General features: G+C 40.6%; 1 protein-coding gene across 1 annotated transcript in view; it reads right to left on the bottom strand.

Annotated features, from left to right (window-relative positions):
- Window positions 1-22647, bottom strand: part of B4GALT1 (beta-1,4-galactosyltransferase 1) — a 29537-nt gene that overhangs the window by 4796 nt on the left and 2094 nt on the right. Inside the window, exons 2-3 of the mRNA XM_075200331.1 lie at window positions 4264-4306; window positions 4021-4025 (exon numbers count right to left, since the gene is read on the bottom strand). Coding sequence (XP_075056432.1) covers window positions 4021-4025; window positions 4264-4306 — 48 coding nt within the window. The remainder of the gene's footprint in view (window positions 1-4020; window positions 4026-4263; window positions 4307-22647) is intronic.

The following is a 22647-nucleotide window of genomic DNA, read 5'->3' on the forward strand; positions in this document are numbered from 1 at the left end:
TGTAGCTTATAAGATATTTTAATTTTTATTGTTCCATTTGTAAACAGACATTTCTTCAGTGTTTTCACCAATTCCGTTCTGTACGGGTCACCGCTCCGTACTTTACTTTAGTCACCTATGTAAAGTATGTGCGACCTTTCTCTTTCGTTTGTTTCTTATAGTGTGGATGATAGAAGTAGTTGTTTTAGTCCATACTGTTTTCCTCTCGAGTTTTTTCCTGGTTTTATGTATGCAGTTAATGTAAATATTGTGAGCATTACAGGTCAGACAGCCAATCAGCTTGTTTTCTGTGCAACCCGGGTTGAAAAACCCGGGTTGCACCATTCATAGTGCAGGCAACCCGGGTCCGACCCAGGAATTACCCCTCGATAAATCCCGGGTGGAAGACCCGGGTTTTTAGACCCGGGGTTTTTGTCTGTACCATTCATACTGCACCAAGACCCGGGTTGTTTGAGCTCGCCCCGGCAAAAACCCGGGATTTTGGTGCAGTATGAATGGGGTATAAAAGATTATCTCACACAGAGAGGAGTTGCTCAAAGATAAGTACAGATGCAGAGAAAGGTTCAGAGGAGTACAAAGGGAAATAAATCACAGTGCCTGGATGTGATATACCAGGCAATGTGGCAGTACGTAAGCAAAGTTCTTTTACCTGGGTCAGAGTCGATTCGGAGATCTCTTGGCAATTGATTCTTGCCAATCTGTGGACACTGTGCCAAATTATTTGTAAAATCTTTATTATTTTTTTTTATCTGAAGTTCAAACTATGCTGAAACCTAGAGTCAAATTCTTAGCTGATGTGATTATGTGGTCTACTCCTCAGACATTTGAAAAAAAAAAAGTTTATTTGCATTTACTAGAAGTATTACATGATTAATCTTTATCTACAAGAGACTTGAACAGGCCTATTTTGCACTTCATCACAGAGTCATTCATCAAGCCAAGAAAAACACAAAAGTGTTCCTACCAGTGTCCGCTAATTAAAACAAAAAAAAAAAAGTTTCCATGAATGCCAAAAGCAACCGATGGTGGATGCAACATACATCTGTAGTCTATACACAGTGGAGATAATAATTTTGTGGAGTAAACTATATACTCCATAGAATGCAGTTTATCATTTTGCTGGGAACCAGTGCCTTAAGAATATTTAGCAATGAAGTGCTTCAGTTAGGTCATTAGTTCCCTATGAGTATCCTATTATTAGTTAACCCCCACACAATGAATAAATACAAAAGACTTAAGTTGAAGAGCAGTAAATGGAGTGTACATATTTTGTTAAATGGCTCTAATCCTGAAACTGCACATTCATCCTTTCATCAGTCCAGGGTGAAGCAATGCAAATTCAATCCTCCTCTTGCAGATGGCCCTACTATGGCTCTCTGAAAGCTCTTAAATTGCTTAAGAGTAGGAAAGATCCTACTGAACAATAAAAGCAGCTCTGTCACAGCAAGTGATACCCCATCTATGTCTGCAACTGATGCATCTCATAAAGAAAGCACACAAACTGACACTGCTGGCTGGTTTAAAAAAGAAAAAAAAAAAAAAAAAAAAAGGGTTGAGGAGGTCTCAAAGGTAGCCAAGCAAACTTCAGAGATTAATGGAAATAGGAGTCTGCAAATCCAGGACAAGAGAGCTTTGCTAACAATGTGCCTCCTAAAGTGTCCATTTGCTTTTTAACATTAAAAAGGCACCTAGCTTCAGGAGGTACTAGTGATCAGGTCAGATGAAAATCAGAAGAACGAGTTTCCAATACAAGCTAGTGCCTTTTATACAATTTAGACACAGGCTATTTTTAGCATCAGGTTATAACCTGTTTACCAAAACAGAGATTTGCATGCATTGCAAAGCTAACAATATTTACACATATCTGTGATATTTTACAAATTCAGTGATGTCCTGCATCTTGTTTTTAGACACAGGAAATCTAGTAGGAAGGTCTTAATTAACCCTTCCTGTCTTCAAAAGGCCTCACACATCAAAAGGCCTGATTAACATATGGGTCTTTTGTTCCAACAGTTGCAGAATACACATTCCCATAGAAAGGTATATAACTTCTAACAAGTAATTTCCCCACATCACAATACACAGCAGACTTTTTAAACAAAGGCTCATTGTATCAGATATATACATCAGAATCAAGGTATTTCCTTAAGCAAGGGTAAAACAGAAAAAGCACATTTTCTACCCTGGTCTCAGAAATAATGATTTCCCATCTCAAAATATACACAATATAAAAAGTGCGTGCATTTCCTTTAAATAAATTCATACCATACGCTATTTATATGTGATTCAATCACACTAAGTAATTGTAGGTGTGTGCAAAAGAGTAGAATATTTAATTTTTCATGTAGACATTCACACAAGTCCCTGGACATTAAATCTCCTCCTCCGCCTTATATGGCATGATACCAAGCTTTGACCAAATTGTCAGCTGTTAGATGAGTTTTACACTAAAGAAAGTTTGGGTACATCTGAATAGGTCTGCCTTACATTCTGTACAGGGGCTACTTCTATAGAGGCCTTTGCAATTAACATCTCAAGACAAATTTGAATATCCTTTTGTTGGTCACTTCTCAGGTAGGCTGAACACACATATACATTCATTCACTCACTCTCTGACCACCATGGGCAAGAAAAGAGGAGTTTTTCATAAGCAATTCTGGGCTGTGGCAATATTTCATAAGGGCATATATAATGGTTAAATATGTTTAAGATAAACAGTAAAGTGTTTTATAAGTTTAAGTGATATTGTTACATTGTACTTTGGAATCAGGAATGTGGCTATGCATTTAATAGAGCTTGTGTTTATATATGAAGATTATTGTGAAATAATGTGATAATGTGTCTGGATTAGGAATTAGTGCACATGTAGTCTTAGAAGATGGAGTCTTGCAAAGGTGTGTAAGCACTCCCCTCCCCAATAGTACAAAGAGATGTTATGGGATACTGTGTGCTGTGGACTTGTACTGTACTGTATTATTGTTGATTTTAGGAGTTAAATATGGTGCTTGTTACTTAAGTTTGTTGCAGAAATATATGATTTATTGGGATTTTAGTAAACCTGCATAGTTGAAGTTTAGCAAGAATTGGGCTTGATGCTTAACCCATGCAATGTTATTATTGTTGGAGTTTTAGCATTGATACTGCCAATACTGGCTGTATAGTTTAATACAGACTGTGTAATATGCTTGTTACATGGTGGTGTATAAATTAAAAAAAAATGTGTACTGAATCCAAACACCTTGCGTGGTCTAAAAAAAATTGTATTGAGAGAAACAATAGACAAGATGGAAACTATTGGGCCATGTGCTTTGCAGCTGGGAGTTGTACACTGGCAATGGTTCCAAATAATCTAGATAAAACGGGAATTGTAACTAAATTTGTGATATACACGCACACACAATGAAATCTGGGAAATCTGAGAAAACAGTCAAAGTAAGCAATGAATTATATTTGATATAATATATTATGCTTTCTACATTGGTATTATATGTGTAAAGACTTATTTAAAATACCTATTTTTAATAAGAATGCATATGTTTATGTGCAGTCAACGCGACTTGCAGCATGGCTTGAAAGACTGCTCAGTGCAGAATCTGGTTTACTGCTGGTATGCAAATAACAACTATAGTTTTAATCATGACTTGAGCCATTTTAATTCCCTGTGCAGATACAGGCACCAACAGAAGGATGTAAAAAAAAAAAAAAAAAAATATTTGACTAAATCTCTACTGGAACGGTCTGCAATGAACATTGAGCCGTGCTGAGGCACTCCCAGATCATTAGAGTTTATTATATTATTATGTGAACGTCATCTCTTGCCATAACTTGGCGAGGGAGGGTTGAATCCCATTTGTTATCATAATTTAGCATCTCAGTAAAATAAATTGAAATAAAAGGAAAGGTTATAATTTTAATTCCCCAATGTCCTACCACTTATCCACTATGAGAAACCTAAATCTTAAGATTCCTTCCTTCATGTGGATAATGGAAACAAGAAAAAAAAGACCTGTCAAATGTTACTTGTCCTCAAAAAGAGATGGACAGCACTTATTAATATGTGAATATAGCATGGGTCTAGTTTAGATGTATTTTGCTTGTGCTATGAACACAATTCTGTGCATGCATGTTATGTAAATAATAAGGATCTTTCACACTTTAATATAGTCATTGTTGGCATTTGTTTGTATGAATGCCAGCAATGTTCCATATTGGGGGAAAAACGTTCTTTATAAAAAAAAAAAAAAAAAAAAAACTAAATTATACCTGTAATTATGCAACGGATTCAGTTTTATTTCAAATTTCAGTCCTTTATTTTTCATAGGAAAAAAAAAAAAGAAAAGAAAGAAAATGCTTGAATTTATGTAATGCAAATTAAAAGTTCTACCTCTCCACCAGCAGGATGTGTTAACTATCTAAATGATCAAATAAAATTGAAATTTGTGTTTGCTCATTTCCTAACTAAAAAAAAAAGGAAGTAAGGGCGGAGTCGATTGTGCTGACACATTATAATCTTTGCACTTAGTACACACACACAAAAAGGAGAACAAAATTGATGCAATGTTTTAGACATATAGAAAGACCTTTTGACTGAAAAGGATAAAGAGGTAAACAATTTGATCACTCTGGAAAGTAGATATTAATTTCTCACAAGTTAAAAAAGCCAGAAACTTGTTACACAAGAACATCGAACATATTGTTTTGTAAATGTAGAATACTGATGTACAACAATCTTTGGAAAAGTGTGCAACCATAAAATCAAAACACAGTTTTATACAGTATGCATTTCACAAATGTATATGTAAGATTTCATTAATAAGAATAAATTATGTTTAATTTTGCACCTAACCTTAATATAACAAAACTACTAACAAGTTAGAACCACAAATCAGTGCCCGAGGCAGCATAAAAGCTTGCTACCTCCGAACGGCAGGCAAATTTTGTTCAAATGTCAGGCAAAACAAAGGAGTGTGTCAATTAAGTGTACAGTTTAAAAAATAAATAAAATAATAATGCAGCCGATGCACATACAGTTATTTGTGCAGTAGTGAGCATACAGTTCCAGTGTAGTCACAGATTTGAAAGTGCTTTCTGAGACATGCTTGACCTTGCCTCTCCTTTACCTACAGGCATAACCGGCTTTGTGAAAAAACAAAAAAAAAAAAGGAACATAGGTCAGCTACACCACTATATTCTAAATTTACATGTCCGGCATAGTATTTTTACCAATTAGGAACAGAAAAGCAAAATATACCTAAATGTTCAAAACCATAACACTAGAGACAACTGGTGAAATTGCGGTGTTATGAAACCAATCACCCCTGTCACAAAACGCTTACTGAGGACTGCAGTTTCATCCATTATTCATTTGTAGTGTACTGCTTATAAACATGATTGAATGCATAATAGCAGCAAGTATCAAGCCCTCTTAAGTAAGAATGTTAAATATATCCCCATCTCCCCCTCTCCTGTCCCCCTTTCTCCTGTGCCCTCTGGAATGCCAGATCCGTCCGCAACAATCCGACTGCTATCCACGACCTCTTTCTATCCAACTCCTTTAACCTTCTTGCCATTACTGAAACCTGGCTCTCCGATTCTGACACCGCCTCCCCCGCTGCCCTCTCCTATGGTGGCCTCTCCTTCACCCACTCCGCCAGGCCTGGAGCCCGCCCAGGCGGTTGAGTGGGCCTCCTCCTTTCCTCCACCTGTACTTTTCGTGTCATTCCCCCTGAACCCTCCCTCTCCTTCTCCTCCTTTGAAGCCCACTCCATCCGCCTCTTCTACCCCATCCATCTCCGCGTCACTGTCATCTACCCCCCTGGCCCCACCTCCCTCTTCCTTGACAACTTTGTTGTCTGGCTTCCTCACCACCTCTCCTCCGACCTCCCCTCGATCATTCTCGGTGACTTTAACTTCCCCATCGACAACCCCACCGACCCTGCTTCCAGCAAACTGCTCACCCTTTCTTCCTCCCTTAGTCTCACCCAATGGACCTCCTCCTCTACCCACTGCCTTGGTCACTCCTTTGATCTTGTCTTCTCCTACCTATGTAGTCTCTCTGACTTCTACATCTCTCCCTTTCCTCTATCCGACCACCATCTCCTCTCCTTCCGCCTCTCCTCTTCTCCTGACCCCTACCCCCTGCCCAAACCTACTCTGTCCATACGCAACCTCAACACTCTTGACCCTGCCTCTCTGTCCTCCTCTCTCGATACCCTCCTTTCTCCCCTTTCCTCCCAGGCCTGCCCCAACCCACTCCGACCACCCCCGTTGCTCCAAACCCCAACCCTGGCACTCCAAATTTATCCGCTTCCTCCAAAAATGCTCCCGTACCGCCAATCGCCACTGGAGAAAATCCCGCTCCCTGGCTGACTTCCTCAACTTTAAATTCATCCTTTCATCCTACAGCTCTGCCCTCTCACTCGCTAAACAATCTTTCTTTAAATCCCTCATCTCTTCCCAGTCCTCTAACCCACGCCACCTTCAGCACTCTCCTGGCTTACCTGGTTCACCTCTTACCCTGCTGACCGATCCTTCTCTGTCACCACCTCTGGGTCTCTCCCCCTCCCGTCCACCCTTCCAGTCGGGGTCCCTCAGGGCTCTTTTCTGGGACCCTTACTCTTCTCTCTATACACCTCCTCCCTGGGTGAACTTATCAGCTCCTTCGGCTGCAACTACCACCTTTACGCTGACGACACTCAACTATACCTCTCCTCTCCTGATCGCTCTCCCTCCCTCCTCTCTAGTGTGTCCGCCTGTCTCTCTGCCATCTCCTCCTGGATGTCCTCTCGATTCCTCAAACTTAACCTCGCCAAAACTGAGCTCATAGTTTTTCCTCCCTCTCATACTCTTCTGACCTCTCCATCACTGTCGACAACTCCTCTATCTCCCCTTTCCCCCAACTTCGCTGCCTTGGTGTCATCCTCGACTCCTCTCTCTCCTTTGGCCCCCACATCCTGTCTCTTGCTAAATCCTGCCGCTTCCAGCTGCGTAACATTGCTCGCATCCGGCCCTTCCTCTCCCAAGATGCCACCAAATGTCTTATCCACTCTCTGATCATCTCCCGCTTGAACTACTGCAACCTCCTCCTCACTGGCCTCCCCCACTCTCATCTCGCTCCCCTTCGATCTGTTCTTAACGCTGCCGCTAGACTTATTTTCCTTTCTCGCCACTCCTCTTCTGTCTCCCCCCTCTACCTAGCCCTTCACTGGCTCCCATTCCACTTCAGAATCCTCTTTAAGCTCCTCACACTCACATACAAGGCACTCGCCAACTCCACTGCACCCTACATCTCCACCCTCCTCTCTATTCATGCTCCATCCCGCCCTCTCCGTTCTGCCTCTGACCGTCGCCTCTCTTTCCCCCTTATAACCTCCTCCGACGCACGTATCCAAGACTTCGCCCGCACTGCCCCCCTCCACTGGAACAAGCTCCCTCCCTCCATTACAACTTCCCCTAATCTGTCCAGTTTCAAACGGGCTTTAAAAACCTTTCTTAAAGCCTTTTCGTCACCCACTTAACTTCCTACCTTATCTTCTGCATCTCCCCCTTCTCTGCCTCCGTCCCCCTACTCTCCCCTGCGTCTCTCTGTCTGTCTACCCCTCCCCTTAGATTGTACGTTCCTCTGAGCAGGGCCATCCCTCCTCCTGTTTCCACCACTTCTAACTCTGCTCTCCAGCTACTTAGCTCTCCTCCTCGTGGACCCTCCACCCCCCGTCCCCTCTCGCTCCCACCTCCCCCCTCTGGGGGTCCCCCTGTCTTCCGCGCCCTCCTTCTTGGGCTCAGTCATTTGCGGATCCTCCCTCCCCTTCCCCCGCTCTCTCTAGCTGTGCATTGAGCTTACTGAGTTACTGTGCTTACTGTACTGTGCTGTCTCATCTTGTATTGTAATTCGTTTGTCCCTGTACGGCGCTACAGGCACCTTTTGGCGCCCTATAAATAAAAAATAATAATAATAATAATAATAATAATAATAATAATAATAATAATAATAATAATAATAATATATTTACCAAATTTAAATGCCTAGTTCAAGACAAGTAGGACTTAACAGTTTATTAATTTCTGGTTCTTTTAATAGCTTATAACAGAAAGCTGCAAATTAAAAGAAAGATGCATTTTGGGAGATGAAATTGTAAATCTGTCTTTCAGAACTGGCAGGTCATCTTGCACAATTCTGCCAAGATTTCCCCCCCTCATCTTAATGTATCTGGTGGGGGTACATATCCAATAACAATTTTATATGTCTAGAATATTATAAGTAGTCCATTTAGCTTAGTATTAACACAACTTTTATTTTAGACATCATACTCTGTGGCCTGTGCACACATATTTGTCTGGTTTTACATTTTTACAAGCATAAACCCCAGGCCAAAACCTGTCTGTATAGAAATAGTGGCATTACAAAGAGGGTGGAGTGTCAAAATGCAAGCAGCACTGTGTACTAGTCAAGTGGGATCTGTTTAATAGCCAAATGAGAGCTGTACTGGTACTGCAGGGCATAGTACAATGGACAGGTTGGGTTTTAGAATGGTGGTCACCATGGATTGCGTAACAAAGTAGCTATCAGGTGTATAATGTGCAATTTAGCATGGTGTGTATGGTGACAAATGCATGGCACAAAAAAGACTAATGAAAACATTACCACATTCTTAAAATATATGTATTGTGGCTACATTTCTGCTAAACCAACACATCCCCCACCCCCTCCCCCGGCCGGGAATCCTGTGTGAAAATGTGAGAACGTAGCAAGACATGTGTAAAGTAAGCATGAGTGGTTAAAACCTTTTGGGTCGTAGTTTTCTGAAATACATGTAACAAGAGTGCTATATTGATATGAAGTTGTAACCAATAAGTCATAGATAATTGCAAACGCAGAACCTGTAGTGTCTTTTATCCTCTCCGGCTGATAAGTTCAGCATCTCTTTCCCCAGGTTTCTGCAGGGTGAGGGAGAAAGATGTACTGGCGCATCCCTTTAAGAGATAACAAATAGAAAAATAAAGTTGCCTGCCACGGGTGGGCTGACACTACAAGGACTATTCTCTATTGTATCCATAACATAAAAAATAAATTTTAATACAAAAAGAAAACTTGAGAGCAGATGTTTCAGAAATGTACCAAAGAGAGAAGTCAGCTGTGTTAAATATGAGGTTTTTCACAAAGTAATATTTAATTGCTCAAACACTCCAAGGTCCATTGAGTTGGTAAATAATTTACAGAAGAGTCCATGTTCATTCATTCACAGGTAAAATTAAGCACCATGCAAACCACAACACTATGCTTCAGATTTACAGAATCCACTAAATGTCTCAAATACGGCAAGTCAAACTTTTATGAACAAAAGAATAATTTTTCTGAAATAAACCACTGCCTTTAGTTTTTATATATTCTCCTCAACACTATTATGCAGGGTATACAGATTGCCCTCTTCACTGTCATTTTTCTAGTGTTACTTTTGAATAGAACAATGTAACAAATTTGGAACACACAAGATTTCTCAACAACTCACACAACCGCACAATGAAAAACCTAGCAGGAGACATTTCATTTAAATGCCTAAACCAAAGAATAAGAAAAATATCAAGACAAAGCAAAGAACTGAAAGTCAAAAACACACACACACATTTCTATTTATGCATACTCTGAACTATAGAGCTTTAGCCACGCTGTGCACAAAAGTTTCTAAGTTATTGCTTTTAAATAGGAGACACACATATACTATATTGCTTTTGCTCCAATGTGACAAAAGCTGTTTACTCACAAAATAATTCCTAAAGTGCTCAATGTAAAACACAGTATTTCTATGACCCGCCTCTCCCATACTTTGCCGTGTGCTACAAAAGCAGAATAAATCGTTTTCATTGTCTTCGCATTCATTTGTTTTCAATAAATACAATACTTATTACAGAGATTTCAAAAGGCAAACAAGGATTGTAGAACTGATCACTTTTACAGTTATGAATATATAGTTATAAGATAGGTATTATATTAATAGAGTATGGGTTTTGTACCAGTAATTGATCAACTGTCCAAACTGGAAGGTTTTTATTGTTATCATTACATATTACACTCATAGGTTCTAAAGAAAAATGGAATTCAAGACGTGGGAAATCTCTTAGGAGCTAATTAGTCTGAAAACACCCTGTACACTGAGTTACGATGTTAAATTGTGCTTTTAAAAAAATGGGAGGACATGGTTCATCACTCCTGTCTTTTAATGGACAAGACACAGTTAAAACAGTTAGGCAATTTTAGAACACATACGCCAGAGAACAGAACATCAGTTTACTTTGCTACACTCATATATACTCTGCAAGGTCAATGGACTGTTGTGAAATCAGGAGAGGCATGACATTAAGCAGTGGTATGCTCTGTAGATTTAAAAACAAATAAAAAAAACAAACAACACACATTACGGGCCGTGCTAAATTTACACCCCCCATAGAGTAACTGCCTACCACTTCTCACAGTGGTTAGAATAAAATGTTTTACAAAGTAAAGGGTTAAGGTGCCTTCAAAGTAGGTCTACTTAATGAATAGGCAGCTTACAGAGCAGACATCTACGCAGCACACAGTTTACCATTAGACAGAGTGACAGGCTTTTACCTCATGCTTCCCAAACATACCAGTCTCCCTATAATGCATTATACTGTGACCTATTACAGCAGAAATTGTCATGTGGCTCTCCAGTTGTTCTGGAACTACAGGTCCCAGCATTGTGACTAGGTTGGCATGACAGGCTGGGACTTGCAGTTCCACAAAAGCTGGAAAGTTACTGTTAACCTCCTTCAATGCATTGCGGTCATCATCTTCAGGAAGAAGAAAGCGACAATAAAAAGAGGAAACTAATGATTTTAGATCTAAGCTCTGTTTATTTCTTTTACAGGATATACTCAACACAAGTTAATGCAATACTTGAAGCAGGAACCAAAGTGTGCTCATGTCTGGAACCTTCATAATCATAATTTCATTTGACAAGTGTTATGAAGACACTCAAAAGATAATGTGAATCTTTGTCACAACCAAATACACTATTTCTATATCTATACTATAGAAGAATTGAAATGTTCAGTTATAAAGCATGATGGTAAAATACACTGTTCACCCTTAATGTAACACTGCCACTCTTAAGAAAGTACAGTATTTATTTCACACTCAAAAGGCTAAACCCCCACAACTTTAGGACCATGTGTAAAAGCAGAGACTGCAAACATTTTAACTACTGTGACATCACTGTACCCCTCCTGTTGAAATCGACCAACCACACAGTACCATTCTGTAGTGGGATCATTCCACATCAAATCAACACAGGATTTCAAACTGACCGTTTCAGATTGTAATGAAATTAGGTATAATAAATGCTGTCATGGTTGTATAGAAAACCCCCAAATCTTAGGCTGAAATGTACACTGGTTTTGAAATTATACACCTTTAAAGTAGTGATGCTCAGGCTCGATTCCCCAAGAACTGACCACACCCAAACTTACCAGATCCAAGTACCGAGCCGAGCCAGCTCGGTACTTTAGCACCCTCGGAAATGAAAACAAGGCAAAACATCATTGTTACGTCGTCGGATCTCGTGAGCTGTGGAATCTATAAGTACCGCCCTCCATGGCGCTCAGGCGCCATTTCACAGAGGGACGCAGAAGGGGTAGCACAGTTCTTGGCAGTTTCTAGTGCAGTTGGGCAGAGTCATAGGTAGAAAAAAAAAAAAAAAAAAAAGAGGAGGGGGTAACAGTGTTCTTCAAAGTCTCCAGTGACATTCAGGAGAGCTCCATTGCGAATTGTCATTGCTGAAATACAAATAATAGGTCTGGCAGGCTTGGTCTTCTAAATCTAAAGTCTATGATTGAAAGTGTGTGAAAATTATATTGTGACCTGCGAGGTGGTCAAAATTGTCTGCAAATGACTTGAAATTAGCGTTATTGTGGTTAATAATAATGTAGGGGGGGGGGAAGCAAAAAAATAAATAAATAGGGCTTTTAGAAAACAAATCGGGATCGAAAACGAAAACACGGAAGTTAATCCATATCCAAAACCAAACCAGAACAAGGGGGGTCAGTGAACATCTCTACTTTAAAGGCAAACCTTTTTAATGAAAAATTTGCTTTTAACATTTATTTAAATTGCAATTAAAATAGTAACATTTTCAAAATCAAACTTTTGATTTTCTCAGAAAGTCATATTTTTTGATTTTTGAAAAACTTCTCAAAAATTGTTCACACTGTTGTTAATTAATTCCCAAGGTGTTATCTTGGGATCATGATTGGATCACCTGCTACAAAAGCTTTCAATTTGTTTGTTAAAATAATGAAAATGAGAACTGTGTAGGCCTGTTCATTACTTTTACAGAAATATTTAAAAACATTTGTGATAATTTCATGTCTTTCATATATTATAAGAAAGCTTACCACAGATCATTACCATTTGGTATTGCTGCTCTGGTTGAATGGTGCTTCTTGATGGGTTGGAACTGGCTGAAGGCTTAATTTGTTTTTAGAATTTCCATTTCAGAAAGGGTGTACATTCGACCTGTTGGAGTTAATTAATTCACCTTACAAAGAACATCTACCATAGTAATCTATAAAACATCTGGCTTGGTATATAAAAAAAAAAAAAAATAGTGATGGACCAGCTGGATGGAGGAATGTCACTTTGTTTTCATCTTTCTCCAGAATAAATGCGAGACACCATTTGTTTTCATAGACATAAGTTACATACCCTCTGATGCCAGCAAGTGGGAGCGGATTCTACATTATCTTGAGGCACTGAACAATGACCCAATGACCCTCTTGCTCTCTTTAAAGTGTTCCAAGTTGTTTTCTGCAGCTGGCACAAACTTTTGCAAGTTTTGGCATTTCAGAAAATAATTTACACATCCATTCTGAAACAGTTCTCAACCCTTACATATTAGAAATATGATTAGCCTTTTTAAATGAGTTTAAACAATAAGGTACCTTCCACTTACCTGCATCTTTATTCTTCTTTACTTCTCTAAACCAATTTAAACACTACAACAGGTCAAACTGGGCTGCTGGGGAAATAAATCCCACGAGACTCTGCCGAGGGGTGAGAGTAGCATGTACTGAGCTCGATTGGAGGAGCCCATCACATGCTCCACTGACCCGTGGAGATCAGTATCATGGGCTCTGCCTTCTCTTTTCTGCCTGGTGACTGAGTCTTCTTCTTGTGAGTACAGTGTAGCTACCAGTCTGCTGGGTCTCTCCCGCCCAGCACCCCTTCTCCAAAGCGCTGTTTCTCCCTGCTAACAGCACACATTCTCCCAGTCTAATACTCCCCTGTAATTAAACTCTCTGCTTTTTCAAATGTGACAAAAATGGTCCAGGGTAAGGTAAGGCTTGTGTGGGCTTAAATTAGTGACCAATGGGCTTTTCTTCATTAATTAAACCCCATTCAAAGCTAACCTGACCACTTGGTAATGTCAAGGGAAACGTAAAAGGCGGGTTGTGACAGGATGGACCACCTATGCCACCCTGTCTGCTGCTGCTGGGAACCGGATAGGCTTACTCTGCCACCATTCCCTTACGTTATCCCAAGTGCGCCCTCTTGCCGCAGTAGAAGGGGCTTACACGTGCTGCCACCACTGGACTCCTTGCCAGCATCCAGAACCGGGTTTCTTCGGGGTGACTGACGCTGCTAGCGTACCCTATTACTGGTGTACCTAGGCTGGTACCCCTGACCTTATTCTATAGATCAGGGTTACAGTAAATGGATCCCCCTGGCCTATCACACTGCCCAGAGCTGCTGGGTAGTGGGCAGAGCAGGTGTACTGGGCGCTGGGTCCAAACCTCAGAACAGCCAGGAACGGATTAGAGTTGGGTCTAATCTGCAGGTCACAGGACAGAGGAGTTTCAAAGGTATTTGAAGCAAGTGATGTTTATTTTCTCTTACATTGGTTAAAAGGTACCAGTGATCAGGTCAGATGAAAGAAAAAGAAGAACAGCTTTTAATGCGAAACAGAGCCTTTTTTACACACATTTGAGACTTGTCTTAGCAGGATGTAATCCGTCCTCCTGTCCCTTTAACCAACCTGGGCTGATTCATGCAGCCTGCACATGAATCAGCCCAGAGAGGTTTAACACCTTTAACATTGCTGCTAGTGGCAGGGGGGAGTATACTCCCCCCCCCCCCCCTGTCCACGAGCTGCCACGGAGAGAGAGGTACAGCCCACTCTCCTCCCCTGGCGCCTTTCTGTCTGGGGTGGGAGATTTATCTTTTAAATCTCCCGTCCAAACTGACGTCCAGGGACTGACGACGAGGTCTCGCACTGCTCCCTGGCCGAAAATAGTACCAGGGGAGAGCAGCCAGATCCCGGGGCAGCAGTCCCTGCCCTGTCGCTACTTGAAGCTAATTGAGCTCCAACTAGGGACTTGGCTTCCAGGGACCCCCAGGAGGCGCTGCACCTCCTGGACCTTTTTGCTTCCAGGAAGCTGGCCGCCGGATGGTGAAGGGGATCCAGGGCTGCCTCTGCAGTCCCAGCACAGGATAAGTACTTTCCTTTTATTTTACACATTACATTTACATTTTAAAACACATATTTACATTAAGTAAACATAGTTACACTCCCGGCGCCTAGCACCGGGAGTTAACCCTTTCGGCACTGAGGGACGGTTCTTTACCGGCGCTGCAGCGCCTACACATGTACATTACCATTCATTCATTTAAATTACATGTTTACATTCCCCGTTTAATCCCCGACATGCTGCAGCACTGGGTGCTACCCAGCCAGCGCTGCAGCGCACACATAAAACATATTTAATAAAGAAAAAACATTTTTATGAGCAACTTTACACATGGCGCCTAGCACCGGTGATTTAACCTCTCTGTGGCGCTGGGTATTAACCCTTTAATAACCGACGGGTCAATACTCTGCGCGCATTTTAAGATGGCCCGCACTTGGGGGACCCGGCCACACGGGTCTACCGTGTTTCCCCGATGATAAGACACTGTCTTTTTTTTTTGAAGGGGAAAAAAATTGTATAGGATTTATTTTCGGGGTAGGTCTTATTCTAATTAACATTGACAGCAATTTCAATAAACAGGTAATTATGAACAAACAAAATCCTACCTTTATTCAAAATGGTCAACATCATCATCATAAGTGTCCATACCCCGAATTCCGGCCTGGATTTCTTGCGCCTCCATTTTCTGCAGAAGAAGTGGACCCAATCTGTCATGTCCAGCAATATAGCTCTCCTTAAATGAGCATGTCTTGTCCAGGTAGCCTGCTCGTAGTGCAATGGCGACACAGCTGTCAGTAATTTTATCCCATGACTTCTTCACCCAAGTCACAACCTCTTGCAGATGGGGCTTCACAAAGTTTCCACGCTGATTTCTCTCCATTCTATTTTCAATGTAGTCATTGACTTCCATGCGCAAATGGTCCTTGAATGGCTTGTTTATTGCAATATCAAGAGTCTGGAGATAGGCAGTCATTCCTGCGGGAATCATTACTTGATCTATTCTTCTCTCTGCAAGGAAGATCTTCATGTCTTTAGCGCGGCGAGTGCTGGCTGAATCCCAGACTATCAGACCTCTTTGGTCACCTCGCAAAACAAGTGGCAGCATTAAATCCAGCCACTTCCTTATAACTGCTTGTGTGCACCAGGCTTTTTCGGTTTCAAGAACGTAAATGCCTGAAACACGTTCAATCTTATCTTTCGTGCCCTTACTGATGATTAGAGGTGTGACTTTCTTTCCATCCAGACGAACTGCCAAAACACAGGTAACTCGTGCTTTTTCGTAGCCAGTGGTGGGAATGTAGATTAACTGTCGTTTGAGATCCTTGACCCATAAACACTGCAGTTTCATCCATAGCAATCATATTGCAGGTTTGGTATTTAGAAAAGTCGATCCCATCAACCAAGGACTTGAATGCAAGTGCACGTTTAATAACTTCAACATCTTCCAGCTTAAACAGTGTTGTTGATCTTCTTAGAGACAGTTCATATCGCTGAAGGAATCCAACCAGTGTTGTGATGCTTTGAATCCTTCTGGGACCATTTCAAACTGTGGTGCCATTGCAAGGGCAAATGATTGAATATCAGCCCTGCGTACAACCAACGCCTTTGCTCTCCTGTCAGCAATCCATTCACCAATGATGTCTTCCAGCTCAGGATATAAGGGTTGCCGACCTGATCGAGACATGCGCTTCTTAGCTTTTCCCTCATCCACCTGTTGACTGAGCTTTTTGTACTACGCTCGCCATTTTCGGACCATTTGAAGATCCAACATCTTTTCTTTACGAAAGCTGAAAGATTCTTGCCTTGTGAGTCCTCCACAATTGCTTTCTTATACTCAACGGTATAGCTCTTCCTTTTTGCACTCATGTCTGGGGGTCAAAACAGACAGGATAAGAAATAAAATGATGACTTGTGCCCCCTCAGTCCTGCTTTTTCCCACATCGTGCCCCCTCAGTCCTGCTTTTTCCCACATCGTGCCCCCTCAGTCCTGCTTTTTCCCACATCGTGCCCCCTCAGTCCTGCTTTTTCCCACATCGTGCCCCCTCAGTCCTGCTTTTTCCCACATCATGCCCCCTCAGTCCTGCTTTTTCCCACATCATGCCCCCTCAGTCCTGCTTTTTCCCACATCATGCTCCCTCAGTCCTGCTTTTTCCCACATCATGCTCCCTCAGTCCTGCTTTTTCCCACATCATGCTCCCTAAGTCCGGCTTTTTCCCACATCATGCTCCCTAAGTCCGGCTTTTTCCCACATCATGCCCCCTCAGTCCAGCTTTTTTCCACATCATGCCCCCTCAGTCCAGCTTTTTCCCACATCATGCCCCCCGAGTCCTTTTTCAATACTTTACTTACCGTTTCTTTCCTCCTTCTCTTTCCTTCTTTTCTGTTCTCTCTTCTGCGGCGCTGCTACAAATAACGCTGGCACGCACGGGGGAGGGTGCGCGCTCACTGTGAGACAGTGTGATTGGATGCCACAGCGGCATCCATTTCATGCAGGGAGGCGGAGTTGGGGCCATGGATTGAAGCCCAGGGACCGGACAAAATGGGGATTAAGGTAGGGCTTATTATCGGGGTAGGGCTTATTTTGGAGCATAAAGGGAAAGCGGAGTAGGTCTTATTATCGGGGTAGGACTAATTATCGGGGAAACACGGTATACAGCACAACTGAAGTGTTTTTTCACATGGAGTATCTTTCCAAATAAGTTCAGCGCCTGCGCAGAAGTGGCAGCAGGCGCTATCTGTGAAATATCGTCCCCAAACACACCTGAAGAGGAATGTGCATTCCTCATTTTCTCAGATGTGTAGTGCCTCAATAATCACAATTTTAATGAATCACTCAAAAACCGAAAGCTCTTGTAGCAGATGATCCCATCATGATTCCAAAATAAAGCTTTGGTGATTTATTAGCAACAGTATGAACAATTTTGAGATGTTTTTCAAAAATTTTAAAATATGGCTTTTTGAGAAAATCAAAAGTTGGATTTTGAAATGTTTACATTTTTCATTTTTATTGAAGCATACTGCTGTGTTATATATCATATGAATGCCCATAAAAAGAGGTTTAAAATTAAACCTTGTTCAACTCTATAGCTCAATTAGTTGAGCTACAAATGCAATTTAAATAAATGTTAAAAAGCTAATTTTTCAGTAAAAAAGTTCATCTTTAAAAGGTGTGTAACTTCAAAACCAGTTTACATTTGTGCCTAAGATTTGGGGGTTTTCTTTACACCCATAGCAGCATTTGCTATACCAAATTTTATTAAAATGAAAGAATGTAAGGTATAATTTTTTCTAAAATTTTTTTGATCTGATGTAGAATGAACCATCATCATTATCATTTATTTATATAGTGCCACTAATTCCGCAGCGCTGTACAGAGAACTCATTCACATCAGTTCCTGCCCCATTGGAGCCTACAGTCTAAATTCCCTAATATAGACACACACACACACACACACACACACACACACACACATACAGAGAGACTATTTTTAGATTGGGGGAGGAAACACAGTGAGAACATACAAACTCCACACAGATAAGGCCATCCTCGGGAATTGAACTCATGAGCCCAGTGCTGAGGCGCAGAAGTGCCAACCACCGTGCTGCCCAGAGCAAGTTTGCCAGTATGTCACTGACTGTCAACCTAGCTTTGTGACAAAACTGCAGATGGAAAAGTCTGAAAGAACTTCTAATATTAAAGTAATATGCATTATAGCTTATAATAAACAAGAGTTCCTAATAAACACTGAAGCAATTACATCATTACTCACCATTTATACAGATATTTATAGGAGGATTATACAAATATTACACATATACCAATTGCATGTATTAATGTCTATGTACGTCTAAGTAGATGCACCAGGTATAATATAAACTGCTTCTTGTGCTTTAATGATTTACAGAAGACACGCTTACCAATAATTTGAATGACAGGCATTCTATGTGTGTTGACCATATTCACCAAAGAGACACAACATTAAAACCACTGACAAGTGGTCCACGAAAGGGCAACCGGTAAACCGGCAATATGGTCATGAGCGCCCAAGTCTCATTGATGTGAGTGAGGAACATAGGCTACTCCGTCTGGTCCAATCCCACAGAAGAGCTACTGTAGCACAAATTGCTGAAAAAGTTAATACTGGCTATGATACAAAGGTGTCAAAACACAGTGCTTCACAGCTTGTTCGGATGGGGCTGCATAGCAGGAGACCAGTCAGAGTGCCTGTGCTGATCCCTGTCACTGCCGAAAGCACATACAGAACTGGACCATAGCGCAATGGAAGAAGGTGACTGTGTCTGATGAATAACGTTTTCTTTGACATCATGTGGATGGCCTGGTGGGTGTGCGTTGTTTACCTGGGGAAGAGATGGCACCAGGATGCACTATGGGAAGAAGGTAAGCTGGCAAAGGTAGTGTGATGCTCTGCTGTGAAACCCAGGCATTCATGGGGATTTTTTACAAGTACAATGTACCTAAACATCGTTGCAGACCAAATACATCCGTTCAAGTACACCCGTTCATGGCAACAGTATTCCCTGATGGCTATGGCTTCTTTCAGCAAGGTAATACACCATGCCACCCTGCAAAAAGTGTTCAGAAATGGTTTGAGGAAGATGACAGAGTTCAAGGTGTTGACTTAGCTTCCAAATTTCTCAGATCTCAATCCGATCAGGCATCTGTGGCATGTGCTGGAATAACAAGTCTGAGCCATGGGGGCCTCGGTGCAGATACCACAAGACACCTTCAGAAGTCTGTTTTGGCAGCACGAGGGGAACCTACACAATATTAGGTAATCGGTTTTAATGTTGTGGCTGACTGGTGTATCGTTAAAGCAAATTGAAGCACTTATTTTTACCAGAGTTCTTTTTGTGTTGTTTTTAGACCGATTGATGCATGACAACAGTTATAAGGTTATTTTGTTCTTTCTAGGCACATAGTATAATTGTGCTTACATCAAACCAAAAATAGAATACATCTGTTATGATTTGCTCAAATCATAAATTGCTCAAACACTAAACCTTTACAAACCAAAGTGCTGTCATTTTTAAAGTAGCTACTGAGCATACATTGTAGATTCTTAGTCAAAGGCAATTTGATTCTCACAGTAACTTCAGCTTTCATTGGCAGCATGTTACCATAGACCATTTTTTAACCACAATGAAAATGAAACAATGCAGATATATTAATAGAGAAAAGAGAATAGAAATATCCAAAGTAAAAGCATATGAACTACCACAACATACATGTTTTACTGATCTCCACATTAAAGGCATCTTATCATGCACATGGAAAGTAATAAAAAAGTTATTAACATTTTTAGGTTAGAATGTTTTAAATGTACCTTGAATAATTTTACCTAGCACAGCCATTGTAGTTTCAGATGATTACATTTATGACAGACACAAGGATACTCTCCTGAATAGTAAAACCTGCAGGAGGACTTTTTAAAAAGTTATAGAAGATATATAAACAAATGTCAGCTTTCATTGCATGGAGCAGAACATCATTTATTAAACTGAATGGAGCCCTGCTCCATACATAAAAACCGCATACTCCCTTTGCATAGGCCATGCTGACTCAAAAAAAAATAAAATTAATCTCAAACATTATCAACTCCAGATTGGAATTGAATATGTGCCAATACCCTGTAACTTGCCTACAATAGCCTTGGTGTCCCTTAAAGCAGTTTTAAACACAACCGAAAATGGTCCCACTAAGGAATGTACGCCCAGAACTTTTCACTAACCTAGAAGACAGGACTGATCTTGAGCCAATGAATATTAACAGTATTTATTGTTTTGTTTCTTCAAATGTGTTTAGCACCACCCTAATGGATAAGACAAGTATGAATAGATACTCTAAAGAAACCTAATCAGGAACTTGCTATATATTATAAGGGCCCTTACATTAAATTGACTTTAATAAATCGCATTTCACCATAACTTTGTGAGAGGAGCGGCAAGGGTTTGAAGGACTATATCTTAAAGTATTAGAGCTATTGAGTTGAAATTGTTTTATGCCATTACGACAGGGGGACACTACGCTTGCTGTCACTCACAAGTGACATTGATAGTGCTGCAGCTAACCGCAGGATGTGATGGCATATCATATCTGTATTGTGCAAGAAACACGTCCATTAAGGCTTCTGCCTTAATAGTTGTAATTTTGGAGGTTGAATAGAAGGGTTTCAATAGTTTTATTAAATTTTCGATGGTGTGCAAGTGTAACAAGTATTAATCGGATATATTAAACCGTAAGCTTTTTGTCTATGAAATTACATATCAAAGCTGGTGACACCTGGCAAACTGTAGACAAACTGTAGTTCTGTTTTTTTGGGCGTTTCTTTTTCACTTAATACTAAGTGGTTTTTGAGGTTGCTTGCTTAGAACACTAAGCTGGTTAAATGTTCTTTGCTTTCTCTTACTTGTCTTAGTTTCATCCATGTTGCACCTGCAAGGTTTGTCATTACTTGTTTTTGGGGGTTTTGTCAATAGCTTGAAATGGAACGTGGCACAATAAATTTTCTGCTAAATTGTCAAACCAACTATCACTTTCATTGTGCATCCCAATTTATTATCTCTTACCTAAGTGAGTATTTTAATTAAGCAAGACTGAATGACAGTAATAGTTAACGAACATAACAAAAAACAGACACAGACAAATACATATCATTTAGAAGTGACAGTACACAGCAAGGCATGTGACTGCCACCCAAATTGGGGCTGGATTATATTAGAGGATAACAATTAATTTAGCTAGAGGGAAGCCTCCGAACTGTAAAACCATGGCTACCATATATAAAAAACTTGTGCAAACAGCCATGACTCATAGGGGGGTATTCAATTGTTCGGCTTGACGGCCGAAAAACTCGCGCTCTAAAACTATTACCGTTAATACGGTAAAATTGAGCTTAAAAACCGTTCATACGGTAATTTACTCGCTGGATTTCCGCTCGCAGCTCCTTGACGGTAATAGTTTTAGAGCGCGAGTATATCGGCCGTCAAGCCAAACAATTGAATACCCCCATAGCGTTTATTACTGCAATACTCCATTCACCAATAGATAGGGGCATGATGAGACTAGATAGGGGCATGATGAGACTAAAGGGTTTGCACTTTACATACAGATTTTGTTTAATTCCTTCTCTTGAAAAAAACACCAATAATTTTCTTCCCCTGGGACCTACAAAATTTAAGCTATTTAGCAGGGTTCGGGCACACATAGCTGGCACCTCTCTATTCACTTTTGGTGCTGCTTGGCTCTGTGTCATATATTTTTTGCAACCAATATTTTGAAAAGGAGATAAAGATTTGCAGAAGAACAGTTGAGAAAAATGGCCATTGGATGTATGCTTAAAAAAAGGTATTTAACCTTCTATTTAAAAGAATAATATAAACATTTTACTTGGGATTACAGACTAAAAGGAAAACTCTTTTTTTAAGCCAATTACCCCCAGTTTACAAGTACAATCACTGTAGTCCCATCTCAGTAACTACTGTGGTTCAAAAGACGTTCACCCCTACCACAGCTGCACTCCAGCAGTTTGAAAGCAGCCTGCTTCCATTTCAAGGGAGCCACAGAAAACAATAAGAATCTGCAGCAGCTGTCTTATCTGCTTCATTGACAAGCTTATAATGAATGCAATTTACTTGCCAAGTTCTGAGAGCTAAACTTTACACTTCTAACATAAAAAAATGCAGTAAAATGCTCCACAAAACCTATTATGTACCTGTGTTTTTAAACCAGATGTTATCAAACTGTTCCTAATGTGTGTTTGAGACATACTAAACAGCCATCAGCACTGCCCAAAATGCATTTTTTATGGAATATACAGACTGCTCTACTACAATGCAATCTGAGTCTATATTGTCCCGTAGCTCTGACAATGCTGACAGTCCCGGTCGGCCGCAAAAGCATGTTAAATTATGTGGCGTTGACAAAGTGGAAAAATCTAAACATTTGCAATAAGCAATACCATATGATTGGCCCAACTATTACATAATTAGGACACTTCTAGTGTTTCTCTTGTTAAACAGTACTGTAACATGTAAACTTTGCATGTTTTTATCATGTTCCAGCAGGAACACTTTAATGCCAATACTGAAAACACTACTCCACTCACAGTATAATGTCATAATAGGGTAAACTCACGTCAGTGGTTC

This window comes from Mixophyes fleayi, chromosome 1 (genome assembly GCF_038048845.1).
Source record: "Mixophyes fleayi isolate aMixFle1 chromosome 1, aMixFle1.hap1, whole genome shotgun sequence".
NCBI classification, from domain to species: domain Eukaryota; kingdom Metazoa; phylum Chordata; class Amphibia; order Anura; family Limnodynastidae; genus Mixophyes; species Mixophyes fleayi.